The 15,414-nt window shown below is 47.7% G+C and overlaps 1 protein-coding gene across 1 annotated transcript in view; it reads left to right on the plus strand.

The window, feature by feature from the left end:
* The window catches only part of LOC144773726 (pannexin-1-like), a 196,072-nt gene that overhangs the window by 104,057 nt on the left and 76,601 nt on the right, over positions 1-15,414 (plus strand). Inside the window, exon 2 of the mRNA XM_078658867.1 lies at positions 4,435-4,574. Coding sequence (XP_078514993.1) covers positions 4,435-4,574 — 140 coding nt within the window. The remainder of the gene's footprint in view (positions 1-4,434; positions 4,575-15,414) is intronic.

Here is a 15,414-nt window from a genome sequence, read left to right on the forward strand (position 1 = left end):
TTTAGGAGGACTCCAGCCACACAGGTAACGTCCCGGTTCTTAGACCTAGGACTAGTGGTTGCTAAGCGACTCTTAACAAAGTGGTGAAAACTGCAAGATCCACCGCATGCACAGGCGTGGCGCTGCTCGTTCTTAGCATGGGCCAAGGCTGAGGGAATTGCCATCCTGAGGGAAGAGACATTGGGGCTGAGGAAGGAACCCATAGCAACCCAAGGGGAAAGGATACTCCGCATGTTGCAGCAGGCGGAGGCGGAGGGATCTTGGGGACACCCTGAGAGAATGGATAGTGAACACGCAGGGGCACCCCACCAGCGCAATGCCGTGATATTCCAGAACGGTTTACCAATTGGTTGATACCTAACACAGAAGTAGTCGTCGCTAATGCACAGAAGCAATCACTAGGTGGATAGTGAACACAGGGGAAGGGGTGCGGGAAGGGGGAGGGAGATAAATGTACATATGCCGGTTAATGCTGCTGTTGTTATGAATTTCTTTGTTCTTAAATCACACTATCTGTTTACAAGCCCAAGGTGAAAGAATTGAAAGGGCTTTACACGATGTCATAATGATACCACATTGTTATTGAGCAGTAACCTATGCAATCTGTAATATGAATCGAACGCCAAAGTCAAACTCGCTCCTGTGTGAGCGACGCTTTAAATGCTTAAGGTATGCCCAATGTACACACAACAACAAAAAGAAACTGTGCATCCCACGGTTGGCGGATGATCTTGGGTATAACTGTACATCCAAATGTATGTTGCCTATCACAACTATGCAAAACTAAAACCAATAAAAACAGATTTGAACAAAAAAAGGATTTCATCTCACCAGCGGCCACTTCCAATGTGATCACACCCTCACAGGACTCCTGCAACAATCTCTCTCAATTCTTCAGCAACAAAATCGCCACCATTTACAGCAACTTGAACCCACAACTGGACCCGACAGACCTCACCAAATGTCTCTTTTATCCAAGAAACAAATGCAAACTACATGGCCCCCTCATCACCCCATACGAAACCGCTGCCACCATGTAGTACATCCATTCAAGGGCCCTATCAAACCCTTTTCTCCACCATGCCTACTTCAGAGGACTGCAACCCATCAGCGCCATGCTCAAATCCATTTTGAATTCCTCCACCCCTTCCGTGACCTTCCCAGGCACTTGGAAATACACAGCTTCCTTCCCATTGCTGAAGAAACCCTCCATGGACCCTTACATGCTTGCCAACTACAGTGCTTTCTCCCTGCTACTATTCCTGGACAAGGTCTTTGAGAAAATCGTAACAGACACCTCACCCAATACTTCCAAAACCACCAATCCCTCAACACCACTCAGTCTATTTTCAGACCAAACCACAGCAAGGAAACTGCCCTCATCGCCACCACAGATGACATTCACATGATTCTGGATGGAGGACACCTTGGCAGTCCTCATCCTCCAGGACCTCTCTGCAGCCTTTGATACAGTCCCCCACCCCATCTTTATCCAGTGCCTACATGACATTGGAATCCAAGGACATACAATCTGATGAATCTGTTCCTTCGTGGCTGAAGTACTTAGTCAGCTTCGCATCATACAACTCTGACACCTGTGAACTCATCTGCGTAGTTCCGCAAAGACCCTCCCTGAGCCCGACCTGCTTCAACACATACATGAGCCCTCCAGCCAGCATCATCTGCTCACATCAATGTCTTCCCCAACCCTGATGACTGCAGCTCATTCTCTTCCTCATGGAGAAAATGCCCAGTACCAGGATCAAGTTCAAAGACTGCATGGCTGAAATCACCCACTGGATAAAGACCAACTGGCTGAAGCTGAACACAGACATGACTGAAACCATGATCTTCAGGATTAGCACTTCACTATGGGACTTCATCTGGTGGCCAAAAGACCTCGGACCAACCCCCACCACCCACACTAAGAACCTCAAGATCGTTATCAATAGCAAACTTGACATGACCGCCTAAGTTAGCGTTGTTACCGCCTTATGCTTCCATACCCTGAAGATGGTGAGGAAGATTTTCAAATGGCTCCCGATCAGCACCCTGAAAGCAGAAACACACGTCCTTGTTACAAGAAAGCTGCACTACGGGAACAACTTCTATGCCGGGATCAACAAATAACTCAAGAGAAGGCTGAAGCCCATTCAGAATTCGTCTAGCATACTTCAACAATTGCATCTGCTTTCACAAATCTTACAGATACCTCCACTCATGTGGACTCCTACTTGCACACACCCCATGTGTATGGAAAACCAGATACAGCAGTGGAGCCTTCTTCTACAGTGCTCCCAAAGCATGGAACGACCTGCCTCTACACAAGAGCCTCCTCCTCAATTATTGAATTTCTCAAGAAGTTGAAGACCTGACTTTTCGAGAAATACCACTAGACGCTAAGGTTGGCTACACTTACATCTGCTCCGCGCCAGGATACTCAATTTGGTGTTAGTGAGCTCTACAAAGCTGCATAACATAATGAAATAGCTTCTCCTATGTGAGTTAAATTGGTAACTTTTTGTTTGCTACTATACTTGAGGTCACAAATCACTGACACACCTCACTGAGATTTGCAGTTAAGAGGGGACAAGTCTTTAACATAATTCCTAATTGCGATTCAGAATGAGCCGCTAAACCCCCCTTTCGATTCAGAATGGACTTTCCAAATCACAAAAGGAGTTTAGTGCACTTTCAAATATCATTCTGTGGTTGCAAACCCTGTGATTTTGCGAACTGCAGGGTTCGCAAACGCAAAATAAGTTCATACATTTAGTCCATGTGACTTTGTCCAGTTTGTCTCTCAATCAATCAATCAATCAAAGCATTTATATAGCGCACTACTCACCCGGAGGGTCTCAAGGCGCTGGGGGGTGGGGGGTCCGCTACCGCTCGAACAGCCAGGTCTTGAGCTGCTTCCTGAAGGCGAGGTGGTCTTGGGTCAGGCGGAGGTGGGCCGGGAGGGAATTCCAAGTCTTGGCGGCCAGGTAGGAGAAGGACCTTCCTCCTGTGGTGGCTCTTCGGATGCGGGGGACGGCGCGAGGGCGTGGCTGGTCGATCGAAGCTGGCGTTTGGGAGCGTAGAAGTTGAGGCGGCTGTTTAGGTATCCTGGGCCTTGGTTGTGTAGGGCTTTGTGTGCGTGGGTGAGGAGCCGGAAGGTGATTCTTTTGTTGACCGGGAGCCAGTGCAGATCTCTCAGGTGTCCGGATATGTGGCTGCGGCGGGGGATGTCCAGGATGAGTCGTGCTGAGGTGTTCTGGATCCGCTGGAGTCTCTTCTGGAGTTTGGCGGTGGTTCCGGCGTAGAGGGAGTTGCCGTAGTCCAGTCGGCTGGTGACGAGGGCCTGGGTGACCGTCTTCCTGGTCTCGGTGGGGATCCACCGGAAGATCTTACGTAGCATGCGCAGGATGTTGAAGCACGACGAGGAGACGGCGTTGACTTGTCTGGTCATGGAGAGGGAGGAGTCCAGGATGAAGCCCAGGTTGCGTGCGTGGTCTGTTGGTTTGGGTGCGCTGCCCAGGGCGGGGGGCCACCAGGAGTCGTCCCAGGCGGAGGGTGAGGATCCCAGGATGAGGACTTCCGTCTTGTCCGAGTTCAGTTTCAGGCGGCTGTTCGACATCCATTTGGCTACGTCTGTCATTCCTTCGTGCAGGTTGGCTCTGGCGGTGGCGGGGTCGTTGGTGAGGGAGAGGATCAGCTGGGTGTCGTCGGCGTAGGAGATGATGTTGAGGTTGTGCTGGCGTGCGATGGCTGCGAGGGGGCTCATGTAGACGTTGAAGAGTGTTGGGCTGAGCGAGGAGCCTTGGGGAACGCCGCAGATGACTTCGGTGGCCTCCGATCTGAACGGGGGGAGGCGGACTCTCTGTGTCCTCGGCGTAGGAGATGATGTTGAGGTTGTGCTGGCGTGCGATGGCTGCGAGGGGGCTCATGTAGACGTTGAAGAGTGTTGGGCTGAGCGAGGAGCCTTGGGGAACGCCGCAGATGACTTCGGTGGCCTCCGATCTGAACGGGGGGAGGCGGACTCTCTGTGTCTTTCCGGCGAGAAAGGAGATGATCCAGTCCCGTGCCTTCTCCTGGATGCCGACGTTGCTGAGGCGCTGTACTAGGGTACGGTGGCAGACAGTGTCGAAGGCCGCGGAGAGGTCCAGGAGGACGAGGGCCGCTGTTTCTCCGTTGTCGAGCAGGGCTCGGATGTCATCGGTAGCTGCGATCAGGGCGGTCTCGGTGCTGTGGTTGGCCCGGAAGCCGGACTGCGAGAGGTCGAGGTCTCTGTGTGAGAGGTCGAGGTCTCTGTGTGAGTCACAGGTGTACCTCATTTTCAAAACCATATTATGTTATATATTTTGTTCTGTTATGGTCTACTCTAAACATTGTCAGTAAACGTAAATATAGAAACAGTTTTAACTAATGTTCATATGTGTATGTTTTTTGCAGGGGCCCAGATAAGCTGCTTCGCCCCAAGCAAATTTTCCCAGCGTCAGGCTGGCTACGTTGACTCTTTCTGTTGGGCAGCTGTACAGCAGAAACATTTATCCAGCAGTGAATCGGGAAACATGCCTCTGTGGCTTCATAAAGTAAGTTCCTAAAGAAATATACTGAAGTATTTTGTTTGCTTTGTACTGTGATTTATTGCTCTCATCACGTTTTCTTGCTTTGGACACTTCAGCATGTTATTAATTACTTATTGTGCTTGAAGGCCATTATAGAATTCAAACTTGGAATGACAGCTGTGATAGTACTTCACATTCAGTATGCCGAGAAGTTCGACTTTCGAAAAACATATATATTTAAAGTCTCTAAGCTCCTCGATATTTGATTGTAGGCCATACTTAAAGAGAATACAAAGATCTACAGCGTAAGCAGTACAGTGTAATGTAATACTAATAATAAAAGGTTGTTGGAACCAGACTTGTTTGCAATACATTGCCACCTGTGCTAGTAAGGTCAACAAGGGCACTCCTAGTTAAAACAATAGCGAAGGGTGATGATATTAAACTGATACAATGTATCAGGGTTCAGAATTTCGCAGATTGACTCACACTTTGCAACTTAATATGTAGGTTTGGGAAGTGGCATTTTTTGGATCACCTTGAATTCTAAACAAGACCTACCACTACCAAGGTTGCAAGTCTAACAAAGGAGCCGCGCGTGAGGTAGATGTACTGCTGTGTTGTGCTGTTACACTGCCCAGCGCTAGCTGCTTGACGCTTGTTACTGGCATCATCTTTTAACTTTTTAATCTGTCACTGTTACCATTGTTGTGCACTAAACTTTTTAAAAATAATATGAGCAAAAATACCGGACTTCAATCAATCAATCAGAGTACTTGTAAAGCGCGCTACTTACCCTTGAGGGTCTCAAGGTGCTGGGCGGAGGGGGGATACCGCTACTGCTTGAAGTGCCAGGTCTTGAGGAGTCTTCTGAAGGTGAGTAGGTCTTGGGTCTACCGTAGCTGGGTAGGGAGGGTGTTCCAGGTCTTGGCGGCAAGGTAGGAGAAGGATCTTCCGCCGGAGGTCGTTCGTTGGATGCGGGGTACAGCGGCAAGGGCGAGGCTGGCAGAGCGGAGCTGGCGGGTGGGGGTTTAGAAGCTGAGTCTGCTGTTCAGGTAGGCTGGTCCGGCGTTGTTGAGTGCTTTGTGTGAGTGGGTGAGAAGCTTGAAGGTGATCCTCTTGTCGACAGGTCTCTCAGGTGGGGAGTGATGTGGCTGCGGCGGGGGACATTGACGATCAGTCGGGCGGAGGCGTTTTGGATGCGTTGTAGTCGTCGTAGGTGTTTGGCTGGGATTCCTGCGTAGAGTGCGTTGCCGTAGTCCAGTCTGCTGCTGACCAGGGCATGTGTCACCGTTCTTCTTGTTTCGGTTGGGATCCACTTGTAGATCCTGCGGAGCATGCGGAGGGTGTTGTAGCAGGAGGAGGAGACGGCGTTGACCTGTTTAGACATGGAGAGGGAGGAGTTAAGGATGAATCCCAGGTTGCGTGCATGGTCGGTGGGTGTCTGTGCTGTTCCCAGTGTGGTCGGCCATCAGGAGTCGTCCCAGGCTGAGGGGGTGGGTCCGAGGATGAGGACCCCCATCTTGTCCAAGTTCAGCTTCAGACGGCTGCTCCTTATCCAGTCGGCGACTGCCTTCATTCCTTCGTGGACTTTGGTTTTGGTGGTGTGTGGGTCCTTGGTGAGGGAGAGGATGTGCTGGGTGTCGTCGGTGTAGGAGATGATGCTGAGGTCGTGGTGGCAGGCCACTTGTGCGATGGGGGCCATGTAGACGTTGAACAGCATCGGGCTGAGGGATGAGCCCTGGGGGACGCCGCAGATGATGTTGGTGGCTTCGGATCGGAAGGGTGGGAGGCGGATGCTCTGGGTTCTGCCGGAGAGGAAGGATGTGGTCCAGTCGAGGGCCTTCTCTTGGATTCCGGTTTCTTGGAGGCGTGTCTTTAGAGTGCGATGGCAGACCGTGTCGAAGGCGGCTGACAGGTCCAGGAGGATGAGGGCTGATGTTTCGCCGTTGTCTAGTTGGCGCCTGATGTTGTCTGTGGCGGCGATGTGGGCTGTCTCTGTGCTGTGGTTTCATCTAAATCCGGACTGGGACGGGTCCAAGATGTTGTTGTCTTCGAGGTGGCGGGTCAGTTGCATGTTGACGATTTTCTCGACTTCACTTCTGAGCAATCCTTCCAGTCGCTTCTCCGGTCCACCACGGGTCCCAATCCCGATTGTGTGGAGGGAGGCTACTTCCGTCCGGCGGATTGAGGGTAGGCAGTCTAGTCCCCACCCTCCCACATAAAATCACATGCAGAGCGGAGCACGCAGCGGACGTGCGTGAGGTAGATGTACTGCTGTACTGCTATGTTGTGCTGTTACACTGCCCAGCGCTAGCTGCTTGACGCTTGTTACTGGCATTATTTTTTAACTTTTTAATCTGTCACTGTTATCATTGTGGTGCACTAAACTTTTTAAAAATAATACTAGCAAAAATACCTGACTTCACCTGTGAGCTATCCTTCCGGTCGCTTCCCTGGTCCACCGCGGGTCTCAATTCGGATTGTGCGGAGGGAAGCTACTTCCGGCCGATTGAGGGTTGGCGGTCTAGTCCCCAACCGCCCACATAAAATCACATGCAGAGCGGAGCACGCAGCGGACGTGCGTGAGGTAGATGTACTGCTGTACTGCTGTGTTGTTACACTGCCCAGCACTAGCTGCTTGACGCTTGTTACTGGCATTATCTTTTAACTTTTTAACCTGTCACTGTTACCATTGTTGTGCACTAAACTTTTCTAAAATAATACGAGCAAAAATACCTGACTTCACTTCTGAGCAATCCTTCCGGTAGCTTCCCCGGTCCACCACGGGTCTCAATCCCAATTGTGCGGAGGGAGGCTACTTCCGGCGGATTGAGGGTAGGCAGTCTAGTCCCCTCCCTCCCACATAAAATCACATGCAGAGCAGAGCACGCAGCGGACGTGTGTGAGGTAGATGTACTGCTGTACTGCTGTGTTGTGCCGTTACACTGCCCAGCGCTAGCTGCTTGACGCTTGTTACTGGCATTATCTTTTTAATCTGTCACTGTTATCATTGTGGTGCACTAAACTTTTTAAAAATAATACTAGCAGAAATACCTGACTTCACCTGTGAGCTATCCTTCCAGTCGCTTCCCTGGTCCACCATGGGTCTCAATCCCGATTGTGTGGAGGGAGGCTACTTCCTGCAGATTGAGAGCTGGCGGTCTAGTCCCCACCCTCCCACATAAAATCACATGCAGAGTGGAGCGCGCAGCGGACGCGCGTGAGGTAGATGTACTGCTGTACTGCTGTGTTGTGCTGTTACACTGCCCAGCGCTAGCTGCTTGGCGCTTGTTACTGGCATTATCTTTTAACTTTTTAACCTGTCACTGTTACCATTGTTGTGCATAAGCTTTTTTTCATATAATACAAGCAAAAATACCTGACTTCACTTCTGAGAAATCCTTCTGGTCGCTTCCCCGGTCCACCACGGGTCTCAATCCCGATTGTGGGGAGGGAGGCTACTTCCGGTGGATTGAGGGTTGGCAGTCTAGTCCCCACCCTCCCACATGTAATCACATGCAAAGCACAGCACGCAGTGGGCACGCCGGTGGCACGCCAAAGGCAAGCACGTCGGCGCCCATCCACGCCAGGACGTCGCCAGGTCCAGAGAGCCTGGCCCATTTATTGCTAATCACAGCCCGTCCAGGCAAATACACTACTCCAGAAAATATTTAATGGATTTACAGACCAATGCACCCCCTCTCTGCCGGACAGAGATCTGGCCAGACCGTGAAGGCCCTTTTTCTTGTCGAGCATGCCGATTCCAAGCAAACTATATCTCTCATGGCCGTGATACGGACACTCCCATGGATAATTCACTGAAGGGATGGAAAAATATCTTGTGCAATATTCGATCCCTGCCTAAACACTCTATTGAGGTGTGGAACCTACTGTCCTCAGTTTAACCTGAACTGGGCTTTCTAACCGAAACCTGGCTCAAGCCCCATTCTGTGCCCTCTATAGCATTGGGTATACCGGAGGGTTATAAAACAATTAGATCGAATAGATCTATGAAGATGGGGGTGGAATCGCCATTGTGCATCAGGATATAATTAAGGTCTCTATATTAGATCAAAGTTGTGATGCCACTATGGAAATGTTGGTTTTCAGGATAGATATCACTCTGCATGCTAGTTGGAAAGGGGCATTAGTCTACCGTCCCCCTGGACCTTTAGCCGATTTTTCTTTACAATTGGTTGAATTATAAGCCCCTCACGTGAACGCATGCAATAACTTCCTACTTTTAGGAGATTTTAATATCCATTGCGAATGTCTCTCCAATCCAGATGCACAGACCTTCTTGGCAGACCTATCCCTTTTGAGCCTATCCAAGTTTAATGAAGGTCCGACTCACACAGCGGGTCATACTTTAGACATCATATTTTCCAATTCTTCTAGGATACAGTGTGAGCCCCCCCCCCCCCACAACTTACCTGGTCTGATCATTCGGTTATCGATTTTTTTATTCCGGACCCAACAGAACCCAAACAACCTAAATCAGTTACATTTCATACTCGCAGGCAGTGGCAGAAAGTCTTCTACGAGAGTTTTCCCACCTCTTTTTTAAGGCCTCAGAATTCTGTATCGGACAATATAGAGGAAGCATTGGCTAAAAATAACTCAGCTGTCTCAATGGCCATTGATCACATTGCGCCTCTAAAATCTCTCCCAAGTTATCCTAAACGCCCACAGGCAGTTTGGTTCTTGACACAGTTGCGAGTCCTAAAACAACTTTGTAGGAAATATGAGAGAATCTGGCGTGCTTCCCATGATGAGAAGGACAGAGATCGGTTTTACACCACTCTGTCCAGCTATCATAAGAACATAAAAATCGCAATTAGACCAGCCCGGCAACTCCCATAAAACTTTGCATCAAATCCTTCAGTCCTTCATCAGCCCCAAGGCATGTGAAAGCTTGGAGGCCCCTTCCCAATTGCTGTGTAATGATATTGCTCTCGATTTTTCACAAAATCCTATAAATCTTCAGCTGTTAGAGCATATTATCACACTTGCATTAGCAGAGGTCGAACTATTGATTCACAAGATAAAATCAGGATCGCCTTCTGACCTCATTCCAGCTAAAGTTATCCCTTCCCTGGCTAAACATCTGTCTCCCTCTATGCAATCCCTTATTAATCTCTCCCTAAAAGAAGGCCATGCTACATTGGAATGGAAAGTTGCACAGGTTAGACCGATCCGCAAGAACACTAAAGTTCCGTGGGGACGGATCTTTCCAACCTTCGCCCTATCTTGCTCCTTCCGTTTCTGTGCAAACTAATGGACAAACATGTCAACACTCACCTCTCCAGCCATGTCGAACTTGGGCTGTTTAGATCCCTCTCAGTCCCGCTTTAGGCCCAAATACAGCACCGAATCAGCACTACTAGCGGTCACGGATAACATCGGGATGACCCTAGATAAGGGCCACTCCATGATTTTGGTGCTGTTGGACTTATCCACGGCGTACGACACAGTTTCACATAGCATTTTCCTCAGAAGACTAAAAGAGATCGGACTAAGAAAATCAGCCTTACAGTGGATGACGAGCTTTCTATCAGCTCGCTCCCAGATTGTCAACTTAGGCCCGTATCGTTCGGCTCCTACAGAATTGTCCAAGGGAGTCCCTCAGGGCTCGTGTTTGAGCCCTACATTGTTTAACATCTATATTACTCTCTTGGGAAATCTTCTGAGGATGCATGGCGTTATCCCCATTTCCTATGCCGACGACACTCAGCTGCTCTTTCCATTCGACAAATGTATCTCTTCTGTACAGTTGGCCTTCTCTAATGGTATGAGAGCTATCTCCCACTGGATGAAGAGCAATTTCCTCCAGTGTAATGTGGGAAAAACAGATATTATAATCTTCGGAGAGGCCCCCTTCCTATGGACAACAGAATGGTGGCCGACCGATCTAGGCCCCCATCCTGCTCCCAAGCTTACAGTTTAAAACCTGGGTATCCATTTGGATCAAGCCCTCATCCTGAAGGCGCATGCTGCCCAGACAGCAGCTTCCTGTTTCCATATAAAAGGCCTGCTCCGTCGAGTCTTTTGCTCCTTCACTCTACCCGGAAAACTTTAGTCCAGGTGCTTGTACTAAGCTGTCTGGACTACTGTAACAGTCTGCTGATCTCTGCCAATGATGCCTCACTCAGCAGACTGCAGGTAGTCCAGAATACGGCGGTGCGATCGGTCCTCAATGCTCCCTCCAGGACCCCTTCTCACCCTCTGCTTATGAAGCTTGACTGGCTCCCTATACGCCAACGGGTCAGATTTAAAATCTGTTGCACCATTCATAAGTCATTGTTTAATCTGGGTCCTCTTACCTCTCGGAGAAATTCATGCAATATGTACCTCTAGATCTCTCCGCTCGAGTGCCAAACATCTTCTTGTGGTACCTCGTGTGAGAAAGGCTAGATTAGGAGGAAGAGCTTTCTCCCCTCTTGGCCCTCAATACAGGAATGATTTTGAGACAATGCATGGATCACCTACAATTTAGTAAGCTGCTCAAAACTACTTTTTTCTGCGCTTGATTTTGCTGTAGCTGCAACACACCCTCCCGGCCCATCCTAAGCGCAGGGATACCACTTCGGGGGTCGATTCAAGGACTATATAAGAAAATAAATAAAATAAGGTTGAAGCCTATGGATCTGCTTCTCCCCTACCTCTAGCTGGAGTGTTCACGGCTGACATTGGACCAGAATCTCGATCCACAAGAACCAAAATCTATGTTACGTAAGAGGGCTGTTACTAAGCTGCCGGACAGCGGAACATCTTCATCTTGTTGCTTTTGCATTCAGTGTACACAAAGAACGTGGATGATTTACTTACCCAGTTTGCACCATTGTTTGAGGGCATAAGTTGTTGAAAAGACAGACTGATAAGACTACATATTGTAGACTCAATACAGCCAGTAGCTTTGAAACATCGAAGGGTGGTGTTTCATCTCCGACCCAAGGTGGAGGCAGAACTGAGTAAGCTAGAGCAGGCGGACATTATTGAGAAGGTTGATGGCTCTACCACTGGGTGTCCCCCATCACGGTGGCCCGTAAGCCCAAGCAGCCTGGAGAAGTTTGAATATACGTGGATATGGGCCACCCAACCTGGCCATTAAACGTCCGATCGATGACGATTTGAAAGTTCTGATACTTGAACTCATACAGTTTACCCTTTACCACAGCTACTTTTCCTACAACAATGACTACTATCTCCAACTTGTTGGAACGTCAATGGGAAATTGTGCAGCTCCCAGCTATGCGAACCTGTTTATGCACCGCATGGAACTTGATCACATTTTGAGTCACAACAAATGGTCAGACAACATTTTGACCCTATGGAGATACATCGATGATATTTTCCTCATTTGGATTGGTCAACCGGATGAAATTCTTGAATTTCTGAAATACATAAACGTTTTGGATGATCACATAAAGTTCACACATACCATCAGTCCTCACAGTTTACCATTTCTGGATGTGCAGGTGACACTACTCGACAACAAACTCACAACTAACCTATTCGTCAAAGCTACGGATAGAAACAATGCTCTATTTTTTACCAGCTGTCATCCCACTCCCCTTAAAACGCATTTGCCATACTCTCAGCTATTAAGGGCAAAAAGGATTTGTTCAGAATCAGAAGCCTACGATACATCAGAAAACAAGATACTCCAAAGATACAGAGACCGAAGATATCCTGAGGTCACACTGCAAGCGGCAAAAAATCGTGCAGCCACAAAAACTCGGTTAGACCTTTTAACACCACACATAAAACCAACTGGTGAACAGAGACCGGTCTTTGTATCCAAATATTCAACAAGAAGCAAGGTGATTAAGAACATCATCCTAAAAAGCTGGGATATGATCCGTTTTGAACCAGACTTTCAGGGCATCTTCAATTGCAGACCACTATTTGCATACCAGAGAGCAAAAAACATCAAGAACATCCTGGAAACCGAACCCATCAATCCTTCCGCTAAATATTCTGGCACCAAACCGTGCCTCAACTGCAGCCATTGTCATAATATCATTTCAGGAAATACCATGAACCATCCATCATCAGGGAAAGCAATTAAACTACACACTAACGCTACCTGTGACTCCAAGAATGTAGTATATCTACTCAAGTGTCCCTGTGGACTGCCTTATGTAGGCAAAACAGAAAGAAAAATCAAAGTTCGTTTGACCGAACACAAAAGTACAATCAGAAACAAATCCATCAAAGCACCTCTGGCAGCTCACTTCACTACCCACCAGCATAATGTGAGTCAACTGAGGTTCCTTGTATTAGAGGTTGTCCCACTGAGATCTGGCGTTGACAACAGAAAAACATTACTTCAGAGGGAAACCGTTTGGATCAAGAGACTAGATGCTTGCCAGCCTAAGGGCCTCAACGACAGACTCGAATACAGCTGTTTCCTATAATGAACCGTTGTCTCAATGTACATATCTCCTAATCTTGCCTTTCACTCCTACATGTTCTAACTCATGCGTTAAAATTCCATTTTTCTTGTCTTATACCTATTATCTTACCTATCCTTGTTTCACATTCATCATTAAATTCACGCTTACCCGTCTTCCCCACCTTCCCTTACTGTCTGTTATTTCTTCTAATACTCTAATACTTTAATAAGTTCTCTTTTTTATCCAGTATCCTTGTACTTGTTATTCTTCCGTTTTTTTTGTTTTTCTCCAGTCAATGTTACTCTTCGTTTACCTCTACGATGTACATTATTTGCATTGCTCTTATGTTTGTATTGACATCTTCATTTATTGAATATCGAGATTGACCATTCTAAGATGGCCGCCGTTTCCGGCATATATTGCTGATGTCCCCATGTACATATATTCACATCGTTTCATTTTGTCTGGTTATCACATTTATATTTCCAATGTTTATTACTACATTAGGCCACGGCCATTGTTATGTTCTTTGCATTTTGCTCCATGTTCGTTTTATCGCAGTATCACCGGTACACTTTCACTGTTACTAACATCTGCGGTAGTCCGTTTTTCATTTCCTTAACCGCGTACTTACTTCCGTGTTCACCTAACTAACCACGGACCCTCGGCAGCCTCGCATGTCGCGTGCCGCTACATCTGACATTTGGTAAGCTCCTTGATACTATTTGAGCGTTACACTCATGCTTTTTTACTAAGTACACACTCGTCTGTTTCCCTCAGTGCACATAATCGCTGGGTACTGTACACGGATGACCGACTACCCTTGCTGGTTTACTCCGACCTTCACACTTTCCTTTATGCACTTAACGGGTGTTTTTTTAATCCTCACGTTCTTGACCATCTATTTTTCTCATTCTGAGTGTGACCTACTAGAGACCCTTTCAACCTTATTTTTCCCTTCTTATATCGGAATGCGCATGCTTTATCTTGTTTAACCCTCCTGTCCATATTATACACCTCGTGGGTGCGAGCTCTCCTTCCTGATACCAGTATGTTTATTTTCAGATCTCTCGCTATCCCCTGACGAAGGGCTCCACCCGAAATGCATAGGGATGATGCACTGATCAATGGATGTTATTAAAAAGTAAAATAAACATACCACTTTGCAATTTAGTCACTATGTTGCAATTTAGTCACTATGATGTAATATGTGACTCATCGATTAAACAAACTTCCAAAAAGGATTACTATTGACTGCGTTTGTTTAACATCTTTAATACCTTGAGATGAAAATATAACACAGGAGTTAATTCTCCCTTCGGAGTGCCTTCGGATATAGTGCAGGCTGTTCCTGCGCTCCCCCCTTTGTTCATTAAACGGGAGCAACACCTAACGCCCGCGATTGATGATATCGTGTCCGAAGCGAGTGGTTTGAAGTGGTTTTTTAAGATGTACTTACCCGCTGGCCATCACCAATTGATGTTGGATCCCACATCTCAAGCTATCACCACCTTCTCCACCCACATAGGCCTGAGGAGGTACAAGCTTCTCAGCTTCAGAGTTTCAAGTGCGGCAGTAGTATTTCAAGACACAATTAGAAGTGTTCTTGCAGGCCTGGATGGAGTCCTCAACGTCAGTGACAACATTTTAGTCCATGCTCCCACATTGGAATAACATTTTGATCGCCTGAGGGCCGTGGTCCAAAGTCTAATGGAGAACGGACTGACGCTCTATAGGGAGAAGTGTGAATTTCTTTAAAAGAAAATAGTATTTTTGGGATATCATTTCTCCCAATGCAGAGTGTCACCAGATCCCCCTCACAGTCCAGGACATTCAGGCAGCCCGGCTCCCACCATTGTGACCAAGCTTCTTGGGCATGGTTACGTACTGTAGCCGATTTATCCGAAATCTTTTGGACCTCACTGCTCCCCTAAGGGAATTAGTCAAGTCAAATGCCATTTGAACTGGGGGCCTGCATAGGAGGAGGCATTCCAAGCCACAAAACGTGCCCTGTCGGCTGAAACCATCTTAGTCTGTTTCAACCCAGCAAAGGAAACTGAACTGTTAGTTGATGCGAGCCCCACGGGCCTCTGAGCAGTATTATCGCAACGACAAAGCAACGGAAAGTGGGCCCCGGTGGCATATGCCAGTCAAGCACTGCCTGCAACAGAACAAAGGTACTCTCATATTGAAAAGGAAGCCATCACAGTGCACTGGGGTTGACGTCACTTTCATCTATATCTTTATGGACAACCTTTAATTGTACACACTGATCACAAACCCCTCATCCCATTGTTTTTGGGGTCATCATCTAATCCCCCATCACAAATCGAAAATTGGATCCTCCAATTGCAAGAATATCACTTTACAGTGGTCTTCCGCCCAGGAACTCAGAATCTGGCGTATTATCTATCTAGGCATACCCTCCCTGCCACCTAGAGTGAATAGCTTTCCGCAGAAGA

Source organism: Lissotriton helveticus, chromosome 8 (genome assembly GCF_964261635.1).
Source record: "Lissotriton helveticus chromosome 8, aLisHel1.1, whole genome shotgun sequence".
NCBI classification, from domain to species: Eukaryota; Metazoa; Chordata; class Amphibia; order Caudata; family Salamandridae; genus Lissotriton; species Lissotriton helveticus.